At 38.9% G+C, this 14,614-nt stretch overlaps 1 protein-coding gene across 2 annotated transcripts in view; it reads right to left on the bottom strand.

Annotated features, from left to right (window-relative positions):
• myo1d (myosin 1D) overlaps positions 1-14,614 on the bottom strand; it is a 90,708-nt gene that overhangs the window by 64,495 nt on the left and 11,599 nt on the right. For both annotated transcript variants that reach the window (XM_066664645.1, XM_066664646.1), the window contains exons 2-4: positions 5,317-5,525; positions 3,155-3,248; positions 821-986 (exon numbers count right to left, since the gene is read on the bottom strand). In XM_066664645.1, the coding sequence (XP_066520742.1) occupies positions 821-986; positions 3,155-3,248; positions 5,317-5,525 (469 nt within the window). The remainder of the gene's footprint in view (positions 1-820; positions 987-3,154; positions 3,249-5,316; positions 5,526-14,614) is intronic.

Below are 14,614 nucleotides of genomic sequence, written 5' to 3'. Positions count from 1 at the left end.
AGGTAGAACTTTTACTGTAGAATGGCAGGATGAGAAACCATGTGATGCTTCACTGACCAGTAATAGGGAGCACAGAGCCTCTGTCGTAGCTACTCCAGGCTCAGCATTGCAGAAACTGCATTATGTAACTTTAGGAGGTGAGCTTGAAGCCACCCCACTTGATTTCAGCACAGTGCTGTAAAAATTAATCACGCTCTGCAAAAGTAGGGGGAGCCCAGGAACAAAAATTTGTGTTTTTAAAGTGTTCCTTTAAGCAATTTTATTTTCAGTTATTTTTAAGGAGACTAGAAAGAAAACGCATCTACGCAAGAAAGACAGGAAAGTGGAAAGGTAATAATAATAATGCAACAACAACAAACAGTCTGTTACCGAGAAATAGATGAGACACACAGACAAAGACAAAACTGCTGGACTTTTAAGAATGACAGACTGCCCACTACAGAGTCTGCCATGTGTTAGAAGTCACTTGGATTGTGAGAAGCTGAAAACGCCCCCAGTTTGTAAAACCGATCTTTAGACTGACAACTGAAAAACTGAAAGCTAGATTTCTCCAAAAATGGAAGCTGTAAAAAAGGCAGGGGTGTTATACGTAGTGGTTGGGAATTCTGTGTCATTTTCTCTAAGTACATGTTTTCTGCTTTGTTCCTGACATTGACATATGAACAACCTGCTCTGTGGCTGTTTTGACTGGAAGCCGAATAAGTGTGGTCTCAGACTTACTGTACTTTAAACATTTCTATGGCAAAAACAACCTCACTAAATTGAGTGAAACACTTGACTCCATGCTTTTTTATATTAATTTTTAAACAGCTCTCCCTACCTTCTCCAGCAGGTAGTTATTGATATGGCCGCCGATGGGGTCCCCCTTAAAGTCGAAGTTGATGTCCATGTATTTGCCAAAGCGGCTCGAGTTATCGTTGCGGTTGGTCTTGGCATTTCCAAAAGCCTCCAGGACACAGTTGGACTTCAGCAGCATGTTTTTTACCCTGCAAATCAAAGAGACGCATTCTTTACATCTCCAAAGCTTTTATTAATCTATTGTGGATTACTTCACTATGCCCAGAGCTTTTTCCCCCCAATATGCACATCTCTATGGTCACATGGGACTGCAATATGTCTTGTCAAGTGCTGCTACAAGCCCTGGTATGAGTACATTGTGAGCTGGCTCAGAACTCAAAATGTTTATGAATGGAATGATGTATGTATGTATGAAAAAAAGCAGAATGCATTTCTACTCTTTATGTATAAACACACAGCTCCAGGGACCTGGAGGTTGTGGGTTCAATTCCGGCTCCGGGTGACTGTCTGTGAGGAGTTGGTGTGTTCTCCCCGTGTCAGCGTGGGTTTCCTCCGGGTGCTCCGGTTTCCTCCCACAGTCCAAAAACACACGTTGGTAGGTGGATTGGCGACTCAAAAGTGTCCGTAGGTGTGAGTGTGTGAGTCTGTGTTGCCCTGTGAAGGACTGGCGCCCGCTCCAGGGTGTATCCCCCGCCATGTGCCCAATGATTCCAGGTAGGCCCTGAACTGGATAAGCGGTTACAGATAATGAATGAATGAATGTATAAACAGCTGGAAATAAATGTGATAAAACATTGTTTGTGTAGATTGCAACATAATGAGCTTGATTAACAAAAGTTTGGCCAAACTGTGGACAGCCTGTTTAGCCTCTGTCTTTTAAAACCATGCAGAAATTGGCATCAGTGACTGACACAGACACATGTGCTTAATGAACATATGCCATCAAAATAGAAGTGTTTCAAAATTCAGAATAAGCTGCAAATTAATGTAAATGTCACACAAACTATTTCTTAGAGTAGAATAACATCCCGGTATAATGTTTTAATGTTAATGTACCTGATCACACAGTGTTTCTATTTGAACATGTTGGTGACTAAGCCTTTTTAACCCTGCTTCAAGTACAGAGTTTGCTGTACTCTGCACTCTTAGATAATTGATGTGTATTTTGGAAGAATGATGTGGTCAAATCAAGACATAATTTGTACATACAGTATGTCTGGCCCTGTTTAGACTGCTCTGAGTGACAGTAATACCATGTTATAGTCCATATTTGTATTAAGCACTGCTGGACTTTGACCTATTTTTACAGTTTCAACCTTTGGATCACTAGGCAGATAATAGCATATCTACAAAAGTAGGCCATAAAAGGGAACTGCTGGAACAGTAGGTTTTATTGAATCTTTTATTTGCAGTAAAAGTCAGACACTTTGCAAGGTGACAGCTGGCATGTTTTACTGCTCAACAGAAACGATAGAACCACATGTGCAAGTGTGTTCACATTTTGTGGCTTGCTACCTACTGTACAGAACTTTGCAATTCTCAAATCATACAGCTGAGTAAAGCAAGTGCTTAGTACGGCGGTTTGTCATTTATTCAGCTGAGCTGACTAAATACATGCCATTATATTTTCAACTCTTCCAGCCCGTGCTATTTTCACTCTGCCCTATATTTCACTTCCATTACTGTCATTTCCTCTGAGGCTAAAACTAATGTATTATTCACCTCTGAATGATGAGCAACTTTGCTCACTCTTGCTGTTTGTAGCTAGAGACCGCTTCTGTTTTAACGGGCCTCTGAATTGTGCTTACCTGGTTTATACTGAATATATGCAAAAAAAGACCAAAAAGTGGGGAAAAAAAAACATACAAAAAAATTCTCTCATTGTAAGTCAGTTAAACTTGTCTACTCAGATTTCCACTGAAAGTGACAATGCCTGTAATGGAATCTGAATGAATGGGTGAATAGAAGCTCATATTTTAGGCAGCAACAGAAGAACTAGAGCCTATAATTGTTAACCTATATAAGGAGTACAAAACAAAATGGAAAAACAAACAAACATTCCAGTTTATCCGTTGATAATCACTAAATTCCTAATATAAATAATGTAACGCACCTTATAATCCACTCAGGCTACTACAACTGGCTACTACTGGTGTATAATCTTTATGTTTTATTGAAGCTTGTTACATTTCAGAAAGGTTCTTTAGAGTAATTGATTTCAATTTTATTAAATGTTTTTACTGAAAAGTTGTTAAAAGAAATGAAAGATTTTCTATGACATTGTTCCAAAAAGCATTTTATTGTACCTCTATTTTTATAAGCGTAGACCGAAATGTGGAACGCATTTCTCACTCACCTCTCCACCTCGGCTCTTTGGCTAGGATTGGTTATAGCAGCAATATATTGCATAATGTATTTACTGGCTTCTGTTTTCCCAGCTCCACTCTCACCTGCAAAGTGGAAAAATACAGTGATGTTCTACAGATTTTTTCTGATATTTTAATACAGGTTTACAGTGTTACACTGAGGTTAAGTCGCTTTAACACCTTAAAAAAGCATTTCTGGTGTTTACAAATAACCCTATGGCCAAATTACTCATAATTTATGAGAACATCAACGATGGTATCCATCGATACCTACTCTCAACCACTAGGTGGCAATAAATGGCCCAAATATTTTCGGAGTGTAGTCACAACTTGTGGTCACTTGAGATGACTATCAGTGTTTGCCTTCACAGGCAAAATTGCATCTTTTCTTTTAGGCTCCCAATCGCCTGTAGACAATTTTCCCCGAGGTATGAGCCCCACCTCAAAATAAATTCCCAGAGGAAAAATAAATATGTAACATGGTGCCACTGAGTCAGTATTGTGAATTAACCACAAATACTTCCATTCACACAAAGGACCCTCAGTGAACGAGCCCTGTGACAAAGCTATTTGCTCATATGTAATGTGCTGGATTGTGAGTAGACCGCCTGAATGGTCCGACCCTTGCTGCGCCACTCAAGCACGCCAGCACTAAGAATTTCCCCTCTGACCACAGATTTAATCCCATTATATCCACATTAGATCCACTCACTTATACCAGCACTGACTGCGGCTGTAAGAAAATACACTCACATTTAGACAAAATCTTCTAATTAAAAAATGAGATTAAGTAAATTAAAGGCTTGTGAGGGAGTACAATATTTTCAAGGTATACTTTTAATGGTGAATGATATATAAGGCAAACCGGGGGGGGGGGGGTACATGAGCTTTGCCTGACGTAAACAACGACTATTGACGTCCAGACTGACCAATTAAATGTTTACAGAGAAGGTTACCGACCAATAACGGTAGCTCTACAGTCAGACCGTCCAATCCGAAGATTTTAGGCTACTTCACCACGCCCCCTTCTAACTCAAGCGAACCAATCGGAGTAGGGGAGGGCGGGACTAGTTTGTGAACGAAATGCTTCTCATAAATTCTATGTAAGCTCTAGAAAAACAAAATTCCAGACGTTTGTGAAATTCCGCCCGGACATTTTTTTAAGTCTAAAAAAGAGGACATGTCCGGGTAAAAGAGGACGTCTGGTCACCCTAGGCAAACCTATCCGTCTTCTCATATTCTGTATCTCCATGCACTAGCAACTAGCTACAAGCTTTTTCACAATGCACTGTAAATCCTTATTTTTGTTTATTTTGTCTTTATTTCTAGGCCAAGTGTCTAAAACAGGTGAAGCCTTTCATAAAGCACGTAAGAACACATTCAAAATAAGCTAAATAACTGCATAATATTTCCACAACTGTTAAATAACAAGGAATATTAAGCATGCTGACCATACTAAAGTGTGAATATATCATATATGATATATCATTTCCATAATGTTATATAATCCTTTTTCATTTGACCCAACATCACCAAGAAGAAATTCAGGTACTACATATTAAACATACACCGAGTACAGGAGGCCAAGCATGCAGTTTATGGATTGTGTGCATGAAAACAGAAAATGCCTTTGAATCTGAGGATTGAATAGGCACAATATGTGGAAATACTGCATAGAAACAAGCATAACACACAAGCCAAGATATCACACATGCAGCTGATATTTTATTCTGCTGATTTTAGTTCCCACAGCCTTGAAATAAGGGCATAAGTAACTGGGAAACAGCCTCTATTCTTGTAAAATTTCAGGAAATCATTTATTAACATTATTATTTCTCCATAAATTAATCTTTATTGAATGTTCACGTTTTGGTGCATTTAAGACACATACATGTACCGTCTGTGTGCATATAAAAATATAGTGACCTGCGCTTGAACTGGGATACAACCCTTCCACAAGAAAATATGCTGTAACTGAGGCAAAGATCTGAATAGTATCCCTTGTGGAGCATTTCGTTAAATGTGAGTGAATGAGTGAGCGAGCGAGTGACTGACTGTGTGAGTGAAAGAGTAACTGAATGACTTTGTGACATTTCATTTCAGAGAGGTGCTTCCAAAAAAGTGTTCAGATTTCAAGCACAGCATATCGAACCTGAGATAACGATGCACGTGTCTTTGTTCCTTCTCTTCATGGCTTTGTAAGCAGCATCTGCTATGGCAAATAGATGTGGTGGGCGCTCGTATAACTCTCTGCCTTTGTATTGTTCGACGGTGTCCCTCCCATAGATGTTCATGGCACGATAAGGGTTCACAGACACCACCACCTCACCAATGTAGCTGTAGATACGTCCCTTTTCAAACCTGAAGTAAAAAACAGCAAAAACACACATATAAACAAGACATTACCTCAATAATGATCTCTGATCACATTGACATGTCATACAAAGAACTTGTCTTTCCTATGTCATGTGTGGGTCATATATTTGCACAGTGTTCATATTGTGGCTTGCTTTTGGGTTATTAATGCCTGAAAGCTTTAAGTAAAGAAAGAGCCATATAATGCACTCACATTTACACACACTGAGAAACACAAAGGTACAAAGCAGGCTGAGGTCTGATTACTAATCTGTTTACAGTGGAATCCAAACCTATTGTTGCCTCCCTTTCACACAAATCAATGACTAAATCCACAAACCTACTACAAGCAAAAAACTCAGAGAGATTTGTTTTAATTAATCAGGCTAAATCACGACATGATTTTGTTAAACATAGTGTTAGGTGGCACAGATAAAAGTCTGTACATTAAATATAAAGTAATGAACTCAAAAATAAACAAAAAATGTCTTACAGTGAACACATTAAAAAACACATTAACCACTCAAAAACAGGGATATAAAAGCCACAGTATAATTTCTGTACCAGTAGATGATTCCTGTGTATAAAACTGCCAGTTTTTTAAAGATGTTATAGTTCAGCCAAAAAAACATTGTTTTCAAGAGAAGTAGAATGTTTGGTCAAAATTGAGATCATTCATTCACTTCCTGTAACCGCTTATCCAGTTCAGGGTCGCTGGGCACAAGGCGGGATCACACCCTGGAGGGGGCGCCAGTTCTTCACAGGGTGACACACACTCACACATTCACTTTTACCGACACTTTTGAGTCAACAGTCCACCTACCAACATGTGTTTTTGGACCGTGGGAGGAAACCGGAGCACCCTGAGGAAACCCACACGGACACAGGGAGAACACACCAACTCCTCACAGACAGTCACCCTGGAGCTGTGTGACTGCGACACTACCTGCTTCACAACCATACCACCCTAAAATTGAGTTACTCCCCTTAACTCTTTTCATTTTACCTGCATTTTCCTGTTATATATCCATGAGGCTATTACAATGGTTAGTCCAGCTAAATGAGATTCCACATTTTACATTTCAGCACGTTTATGCATAATGCTCTGTGGTGGTTATGTGGGGTCCTGACTATTTAAAAACAAGGTGAAAGGGGGTAATCAAATATCCAGAGCAACAGATGGACTACAGTCTGTAATTGAAGAAGTACAAAGTGCTCCGGTGTGGTGAGTGGAGCTGGTTAACATGGACAATGAATGTAGCAAGAAGGGTATTTATATGTCACGGCTGATATGGTGTATATGATAAATAATCATAAGCTTAAATTTCATGATTGTGTCAGGTCTACCAGTAAGTAAACATCAGCTCACCCCACCAACTACTCATCATCAATCAGAGACTCCCTTCAGACCAAAGCTGATAGTCATATCTTTGCTGTGGGACAAAACATCTGTGTGACCCCTTCCTGATGAATGGACCGAGAGATGCTTGAAAATTACTCACAATAAATATTTTTACATTAAACTATTGAAAGTTAAGGAAGCCTTTTATTCCACCTCTTGTAGTGTTACTGTTTTTGTCGGACAGAGTATGTCATTCTATCAGAAGAGGAACATGCTGTGTTCATGCTATGCTTGGTTTTACCAGGTGAATGTGTGTAACATAATCGTACAGTCTGACAGCAGTCTACAGTCCAGCTGTTGATCAGGGCTGCTGAAGGTTGGAAATTGCAGGAGCCTGCAGGAGCAGGCTGTTCTGGGCTCAGGCCCCATGAGAATGAAATTCTCACTTCCTTCCTCTTCTGTGAAGCCCTGGGTCATGCGCAGAATAAAGCCCTCTTTCTTCTACAGCAGCACCTCTGCCAAGCCCCCTCTGCCTGGTTAGGAGGTGCAGGGCTGAGGCATCACTACACATATTCATCCACAACAAGCCCTAGGTGTTCCACTGCTGTTTTGCTCTCACGACTTTTAGAGATGACTGCCTCTTTTCATATTTACAGATTCTAAGGCAATCACTTTCATTACATTGAGTTATAAGCAAATTATGGGGCCTCTGGTCAAATTACAGGTTTTATGTGTTTAGTTTAAGTTTAATTTTCCATGTGTTATGTACCCACTCCATTTAATTTGTTAATATGTTGGTGTGGTTTTTGTTTTAAATGTACATGGCTATAAAATGCATTATGAGAATTAAGCAGTCACAGACATGGTTGAGCATTGTCTGTCCCAAGATGAACTCAAAAGCACATAGTCAGACAGTCAAGGTGTCTTACATCATGGAGTTTAAATAAACTGAAACTGCAGGTGAGTAGTGGAGGGCTGGGTGTAGATCAGTGACATTGTTAGAAAAATATATTTAGCCCCCATAAACAAGCTGTCATGTAAAATATGAAATTGCCCCATATTTGGAAAATAAAAGACATGTTCTGTAATAAACTGATACGGGATGCACTTTGTTTTGTATTTGTGAAGTTTGGCTATTTTAGTCATACCTCCCCAACTCACATCAGGGTCCCTGTAATCTTACGCTCTTTTGCGCCCCCAGTTATAAATCTCTAGAAACATCTCTGGTGGAAATAGAGGTGTGAACTAATCGCAAATTCATAGCTCTGTGCATATTAAATGAATGAGAATTTTTTAAGGTATTACTGTTTATGCCTTGGAATTTTTTTTTTTTTAGAGGTTTAATTGATGTCAGGGGAGAGGAATTGCACTGTGCCTTTTTTAAAATTAACTAATTATTATTATTCATTTTTATTTATTTTTAAAAAGGTGTCAAAATACTCATCGGAAACTAAATGGAAGTCAGTGTATTGCAAATATAAATAAATTAAAATTTAAAACTTAGTTTCCATATAATGACTGTGATTATATTAGGTTTTAAAATGTAAACACTGTCAGTAAATTACATCACATTACTTAGGTTTTCCCACATTTAGGATATTGTCTGTCTACACTAGATTTCCTTCACCAGGAATCCCTTTGAAGGAACAGCAATAAGCTTTTTAAACATGTATAAATCATGCTTAATCTTTAAGAGCAGAGCAGCCCCCAACAGTAATCCAGCACTCTCAACATTAATTTAATGAAGAGCACTTAGCAAAGCCCACTTGTTGGTGTATGTGTTTTAAGCTAACAGTACTGCAGTTATATTGGTACATGCAGTATTACTACTGTGATATATCACAAAGCTCAATGCCAAACATAGGCTACATGGGTATAAAAGCCCCACAGCACCGTGATTTAGATCCACGGAACTGTGTTCTCTGGAGTTATGGGCCGAGTTGGAGTCATGTTTACTGTGGTCCCTGCAGCTGAATACAATCAAATCCTTGCAGATATATGTCGTCCCATATGTTTTTTACATACATATACAGCTTGCCATATATGCACATATTTATTTCAATGTACTGTAAATAATCAGCTTTAAAAAAATTGCCATGGTTTACAAGCCATATACTGTCCAGCACTGCTGTGTGTTCGCTCATGTCAGCGCTCCACTGAGCTGGTGAGTGTCTGGCTGTGTGGCACTATGACGCTGCCCTCCTGCCTGATTCCGGGCATGCTGTCACTCAAGCAGCAGAAGTTAAAAGCTCTTTTGTGTCTCGCTGCTGTGTGGGAGGCTTCGGCGTGCCCACTCCATTGTTCTCTCTTCAATGTGAAGCCTGTGTGTGAGGAGTGCAGACCACCAGCCACACAACAGCCAGTCCTACCTATCACTCACATGCCTCCAACTGGCAGGCAGTACTGCAGAGTTTTAATCATGGCTGCAAAGTTTTGTGGGTTGTATCATTACAGAAGTAAATACAGTTGATGTCAGGACAAAATTTTGTACCCTTATTTTTGAAGTTTTACATACTAGACATTTTCTTTTTTAGAAATAATTTGAAAATTCAAAATGTCACTTACGCAATGTCTGAATATCACCCCAAACATCAATAACCAACATTTCGTAACCACTTCGGCCATCACACACTCACTCATTCACACAGCTGTGGATAATTTCACACAGAAACAGGGAGAATACAACAAACCCCTCACTGGCAGTCAGGCAGTCACCTGGAGGTGAAACCTGGACCCTGAGATCCTGCAGCTTTGTGGCAGTAAATCCACATGCATCACCATCGTGCTGCCCTCCCCACAGTCAGATCAATAAAACTAATGGAATTTATTTCAGTGGCCCATTTCAGTCGCTTTTTGGAGACACGACTTCTGCTACGACAGGGTAAATATATATGTGGTAATCATAAGCTTTCAAAGCAAAATATAATACCAGAAATATAAGAATGACAGACACTAATCACTGCTCACACAACTGAGAATGAAAGTGACGCTATGTTCAAATGTACAGCTGATTTATTAGTTAAAGCAAAGGCAGATTTTAACTATGGTTTAAAAAAAAAAAAAAGGTGCATTAGTACTTCAGCATAGATGATGACACATAGGATAGAATACAATGAATACTGACTTGCTTGACTGGAGCATTAATCCCTATGGGCCAATATTCCAGACCGAGATTATGCCTATTCATAGACTTAAATGTGCAATAGTGATTCACCATTGTCACTGCAATGTATTCCAAACTACAGGATGTGGCCGTAAACTACACTGGGGTGCTGAAATATTGTCCATGCTCTTGATAAAATGGTAAAATGATTATGTAACTCCTGAAGCTATTTTATATAAGAACACTGTGCTCTCCGAGTCAGAAAATCAACCATGTCTACATAGTCAATACTAGGCTCAGGCAATAAGCCAGAAACATCCCACATGGGATTATATCCTATACAGGCTTACTACCATTTGACATGATTACTCTGTGTATTATCCTATAGAATGCCTCCCATCAAAATGCAATCTTCACATGTTTTACACTGACGCTAAACTACACATTCTATAGCTAAAAGTTTGTAAACATGGGCTTTTACGATAGTTCTTCTAAAATAAAGGATATTGATATGGCATGTGTCCCTCCTTTGTTGTAGTACCAGCTTCATCTCTTTGAGATACTGGAACATCTCTGTGAGGACTTCTCCACCTCATCCTAGTGGTACTGGATGGTTCTCAAGTACTCAAGAGAGCTACTCCTCAGCTCAATGCTAGGGGGCTTAATACCCCTCTAACCAACATTAACAATGAGCTTTGTGACCTTGGACTTGGATGCAGCTCCTCCAGAGAGAGCCATTTTATTTCTTACACAACTGAATTTAAACAAGTTTTGTGTGTACACTTTATTGTCTCACTCCTTATAAGGTGAGTATACAAACATTTGGACATACAGCGTATGATGCAATTACTCACGGCACATCACAATGAAAGAACCTCTCAAGCCTCCATACAGTATCTGCCATCTGTTCCATCAGTGCATCCTGCCAAAAATGCTGGAGTGCTGCAAGACTGGGCATATAATGTGTAGATGCCACTGAGTTTTCTCATCTCTGAGAGTCCTGATTCATTTCCAAACCTATCTCTTCCTGTTAGATGGAGGCAGCAGGCCAAAACGAAACCAATCGTGCATGTAATACCATAAAACGAATCTCAGTGTGTGTTTGAAAGGGATCATCAGCAACACCCATCTGTCTCTGTGATTTAGCATTTACTACAATAAACAAAATCACTGAAAGGCAGGGAGGCCGAAGCTCAAGACTGGTGCATGCACTTTCTAAGCATTTTATGGCATTCATGGCACACAAACTCTATACCTTTCTAAGTGTGTACATGTGAATGAAATATATTTTCACTGGAGTGTGGCTGAGCAATTTTAACTATATCAAAATTAAACATCATACTTATGTTCAACGTAACAAACAAACAAAAGTAAAACAGTAATAATTAACATTTTATATATAATATTCTATGCCAGTTCATTTGAGCTTCTCAAGTTTGAGCTTCTCAAAGGGCCCAGCCCTGTCTTTTACAGCCAGCAATCACAACACCACTAGCTCTTCTCAGGGGTCATCCCATAGGTATTTTGCTGACTTAAGAACACAACATCTCCAAAAGGCTGAAAACTAAGGTCAGGTGTCCCAGACCCACCAAGGTGACTTCACAGACCTATTATGGTCTTATATATAGATCCATATCCCCTACGAATAAAGCAATACCAAGCCCCTGTGTCACTGACACTGTTAATGTGTGCTGAGTGCCACCTGTTTATTGTAAATTTTATGCACGGTATCTAATGCCTGCACTAATATATATATATATATATATATATATATATATATATATATATATATTATATTATATAAATATATATATATTTAAGTTTCGACATCTTCTCTTTAGTCATTGGTGGAATAGGGCTATTCACTGTGTAGAACTGTGCACCAGCCCAACCTCTGCACAACCCAAGTTATGGTCTCAAGCACATTAAGGCGGCAAGCAGTTCTACAAATTAATTCTTGATGAGGCCACAGCTGTTCACTGAAAACCATTCCAGGTGACGACCACATGAAGCTGACTGAGAGAACGCAGAGAGTGTGCAAAGCTGTCATCAAAGCAAAAGGTGGCTACTTAGAAGAATCTAAAATATAAAACATATTCTGGTTTGTTTAACACTTTTTTGTTTAATAATTCCATATGTGTTCTTCACAGTTTTAATGTCTTCCAAGTTCATTTACAAATAATAAAAAAACAAAGAAAAACCATTGCATTAGATGTTCAAATTTTGACTGGTACGGTGTATATATTACTTCACAGGAAAATAGGTAATGGCAAAAAACTTTACAATTGATTCAATGTTCTCAAATCAGATGTAAAACAAACAAAAGGGGACATATTATACCCATAGTTTACATAGTTCCTTGGGGTTCCTAAATTAAACTACCAGTTTCAGTGCCTGTTCCTCTAAATAAGCCTCTGTTAACTCCAAATGAAAGAGAAACATTGAATATTAGTCATTTTTCCTTGGTTTATCCATGCTTGCTTTCAAAATATATAAACAGCTATATTTATTTCTGCACATTTAATGTGATGTTTTGCTCCATATAACCTGTCTGCATGCTTTTAAAAATGGGGGTCAAGAACTGTGATTGCAGAGTCTCAGACAAGGAGGTGGGACAGTTCTGAAATGTCTGCAACCTACATGAGATAAAGCACAAAATCAGATTAATTATTAAACAATAAATATGTCCTATGTTTTCTGACTGTGCAGTAATTTTTCACAGTTTTTAGTTTGATAGGAGCTCCAGGTAAATCTGCTTAAGCTCTGAAAAGCTGATTTTTGCCAGACCACCTGCCAGGCCGGCCTAGAAGATGCATTTTCCTTTACTGACTGACCGGCTGACTCCTAATGTTGAAACGTGCATGCGCAAATAGGAAATGTCAGTTGAGCCATATTTCACATTCCAGTTTGTGAACTAAATTTGGAACCATTTGGTGCATTTCCACCAACAAACTAGATCGCAAACCAGAAATTGTTTTCCCAGCTGGAACTAAAGAACAGTATGTTCTTCAGTGCAATATGTGGCTGAATAATAGGAAATAAGACAGGAACACGCTCTGTCTGTTTGTGTTTCTGGGGCTACGTTTGCCGCGACACTATGGGCATTGGCCAGAGCCTCGACTCAAGCTCAGCAGGACTGCTCCGAACTCTGCAACATATTGTAAAGGGAAGTGGTGGGGAGACTTTTTGTGGCGTTAGTGTGTTTAAAAAACACCATATAGCTGCGCACAGCCTACTTAAACATCATGTGTTTTACTCTAACCTGTTACATTGAATAAATAAGTAATTGTAATTCTTAAAATCAACATAATGTTCTTGGTCTTCTCTGATCTTCGGTAGCCCTGCCCCCTATATTTTCTGTACAACACAATCACATAAAAAAACCCACATGTAAACAAAGACATTGATATGACGCACCAAAGCTTCTCCAGACCTTCCAATGGCAAGGGTATGTATTTTGGGCTTTCCTGTTTGAAATTCCAGAAACACCTCTGTAACGATGGATATATGGTTAATGGTGGTTCGGCAAAAGGCTTGCCTAGTTTCTTTTAGATCTTGTTTTTCATGATATTCCCTCAGTAAATTTTATTCACGGTTCAGATTCCTAATGAAGCATTAAGAAAATAATTGCAAAACCCATATTATGGGAACATTATTTTTTCCCCCAAAATGCACTACTCAATCTTCAGCATGTATATGAATATTAAGAAGCTTGAAACTCTTTATTTTTCATTGGGCCATGAAATTTGCATATATTCAACTTACAGTAGTACAGCTCCACCAATTCACATTGAAGCTTTAATTAGAGTTTCAGTCTCAGTTATTTTTAAACATACCACAATATTGGACAGCCAATCAGAATGGAGAACATTTAAATACATCAGATTTAAAAGCACTAAACAAAATCAGCCTGTTTAGTTCAGAGGCATAGCAAATGAAAGTGTAAAACAGATAAAACCACACAAACATCACACATGAATCATTGGATACAGATCTAAATAAAATATGGATCATTATCAAACAATATGGAAAGTGTACCAAGATAAAAATATCCAGCCCCATGCTGGTTCAGGGTGGCACAGCCACAGCCTTCCTGCTCCTGCTGGCTGTATTTCCTGGCTGACCCTGGGAGGGGTCACTCTGGATGCAGATGAAGGCTGCAGAACAGGCTGTGCCAGGCCCAATTCACTCCTCCTCCCAGCTGTGTGTGTGTGTGTGTGTGTGTGTGTGTGTAAGAATCAGAGAGAAAGACAGAGAAACTAGCTCCCATTCATGGCACACAAACTCTATACCTATTCATTAAGACTTGTTCTACCACTTTTTAATTGTTACATACTTAAGCACTGAGATACTGTGATATCTGTCTTTTGTTTTGAAGTGTAAAAAACCCTTCTCCCTTTCCTGGTTCATCACTGATGCATTCAAAACTGAAATCAGTTCACTACGTTAGTGTAAACACAGTAACATTGGGCAATGGACTGTAGTAAGCCTGACCACACGACTGCTAAAAAACATCTTTGGCCTGAACAATCAGGGAAAAATATCTAATTGAATATTTTCAGATCTTTTGCATCATTCCAAAGGCACCTTTATAAGGGCTTTCACAGTTAAAGGATAACTGCAATTCTATCGTTGCTTTATTGTTTTATA

Source organism: Hoplias malabaricus, chromosome 3 (assembly GCF_029633855.1).
Source record: "Hoplias malabaricus isolate fHopMal1 chromosome 3, fHopMal1.hap1, whole genome shotgun sequence".
NCBI lineage: Eukaryota > Metazoa > Chordata > Actinopteri > Characiformes > Erythrinidae > Hoplias > Hoplias malabaricus.
This window is presented reverse-complemented; position numbering and strand designations above follow the sequence as displayed.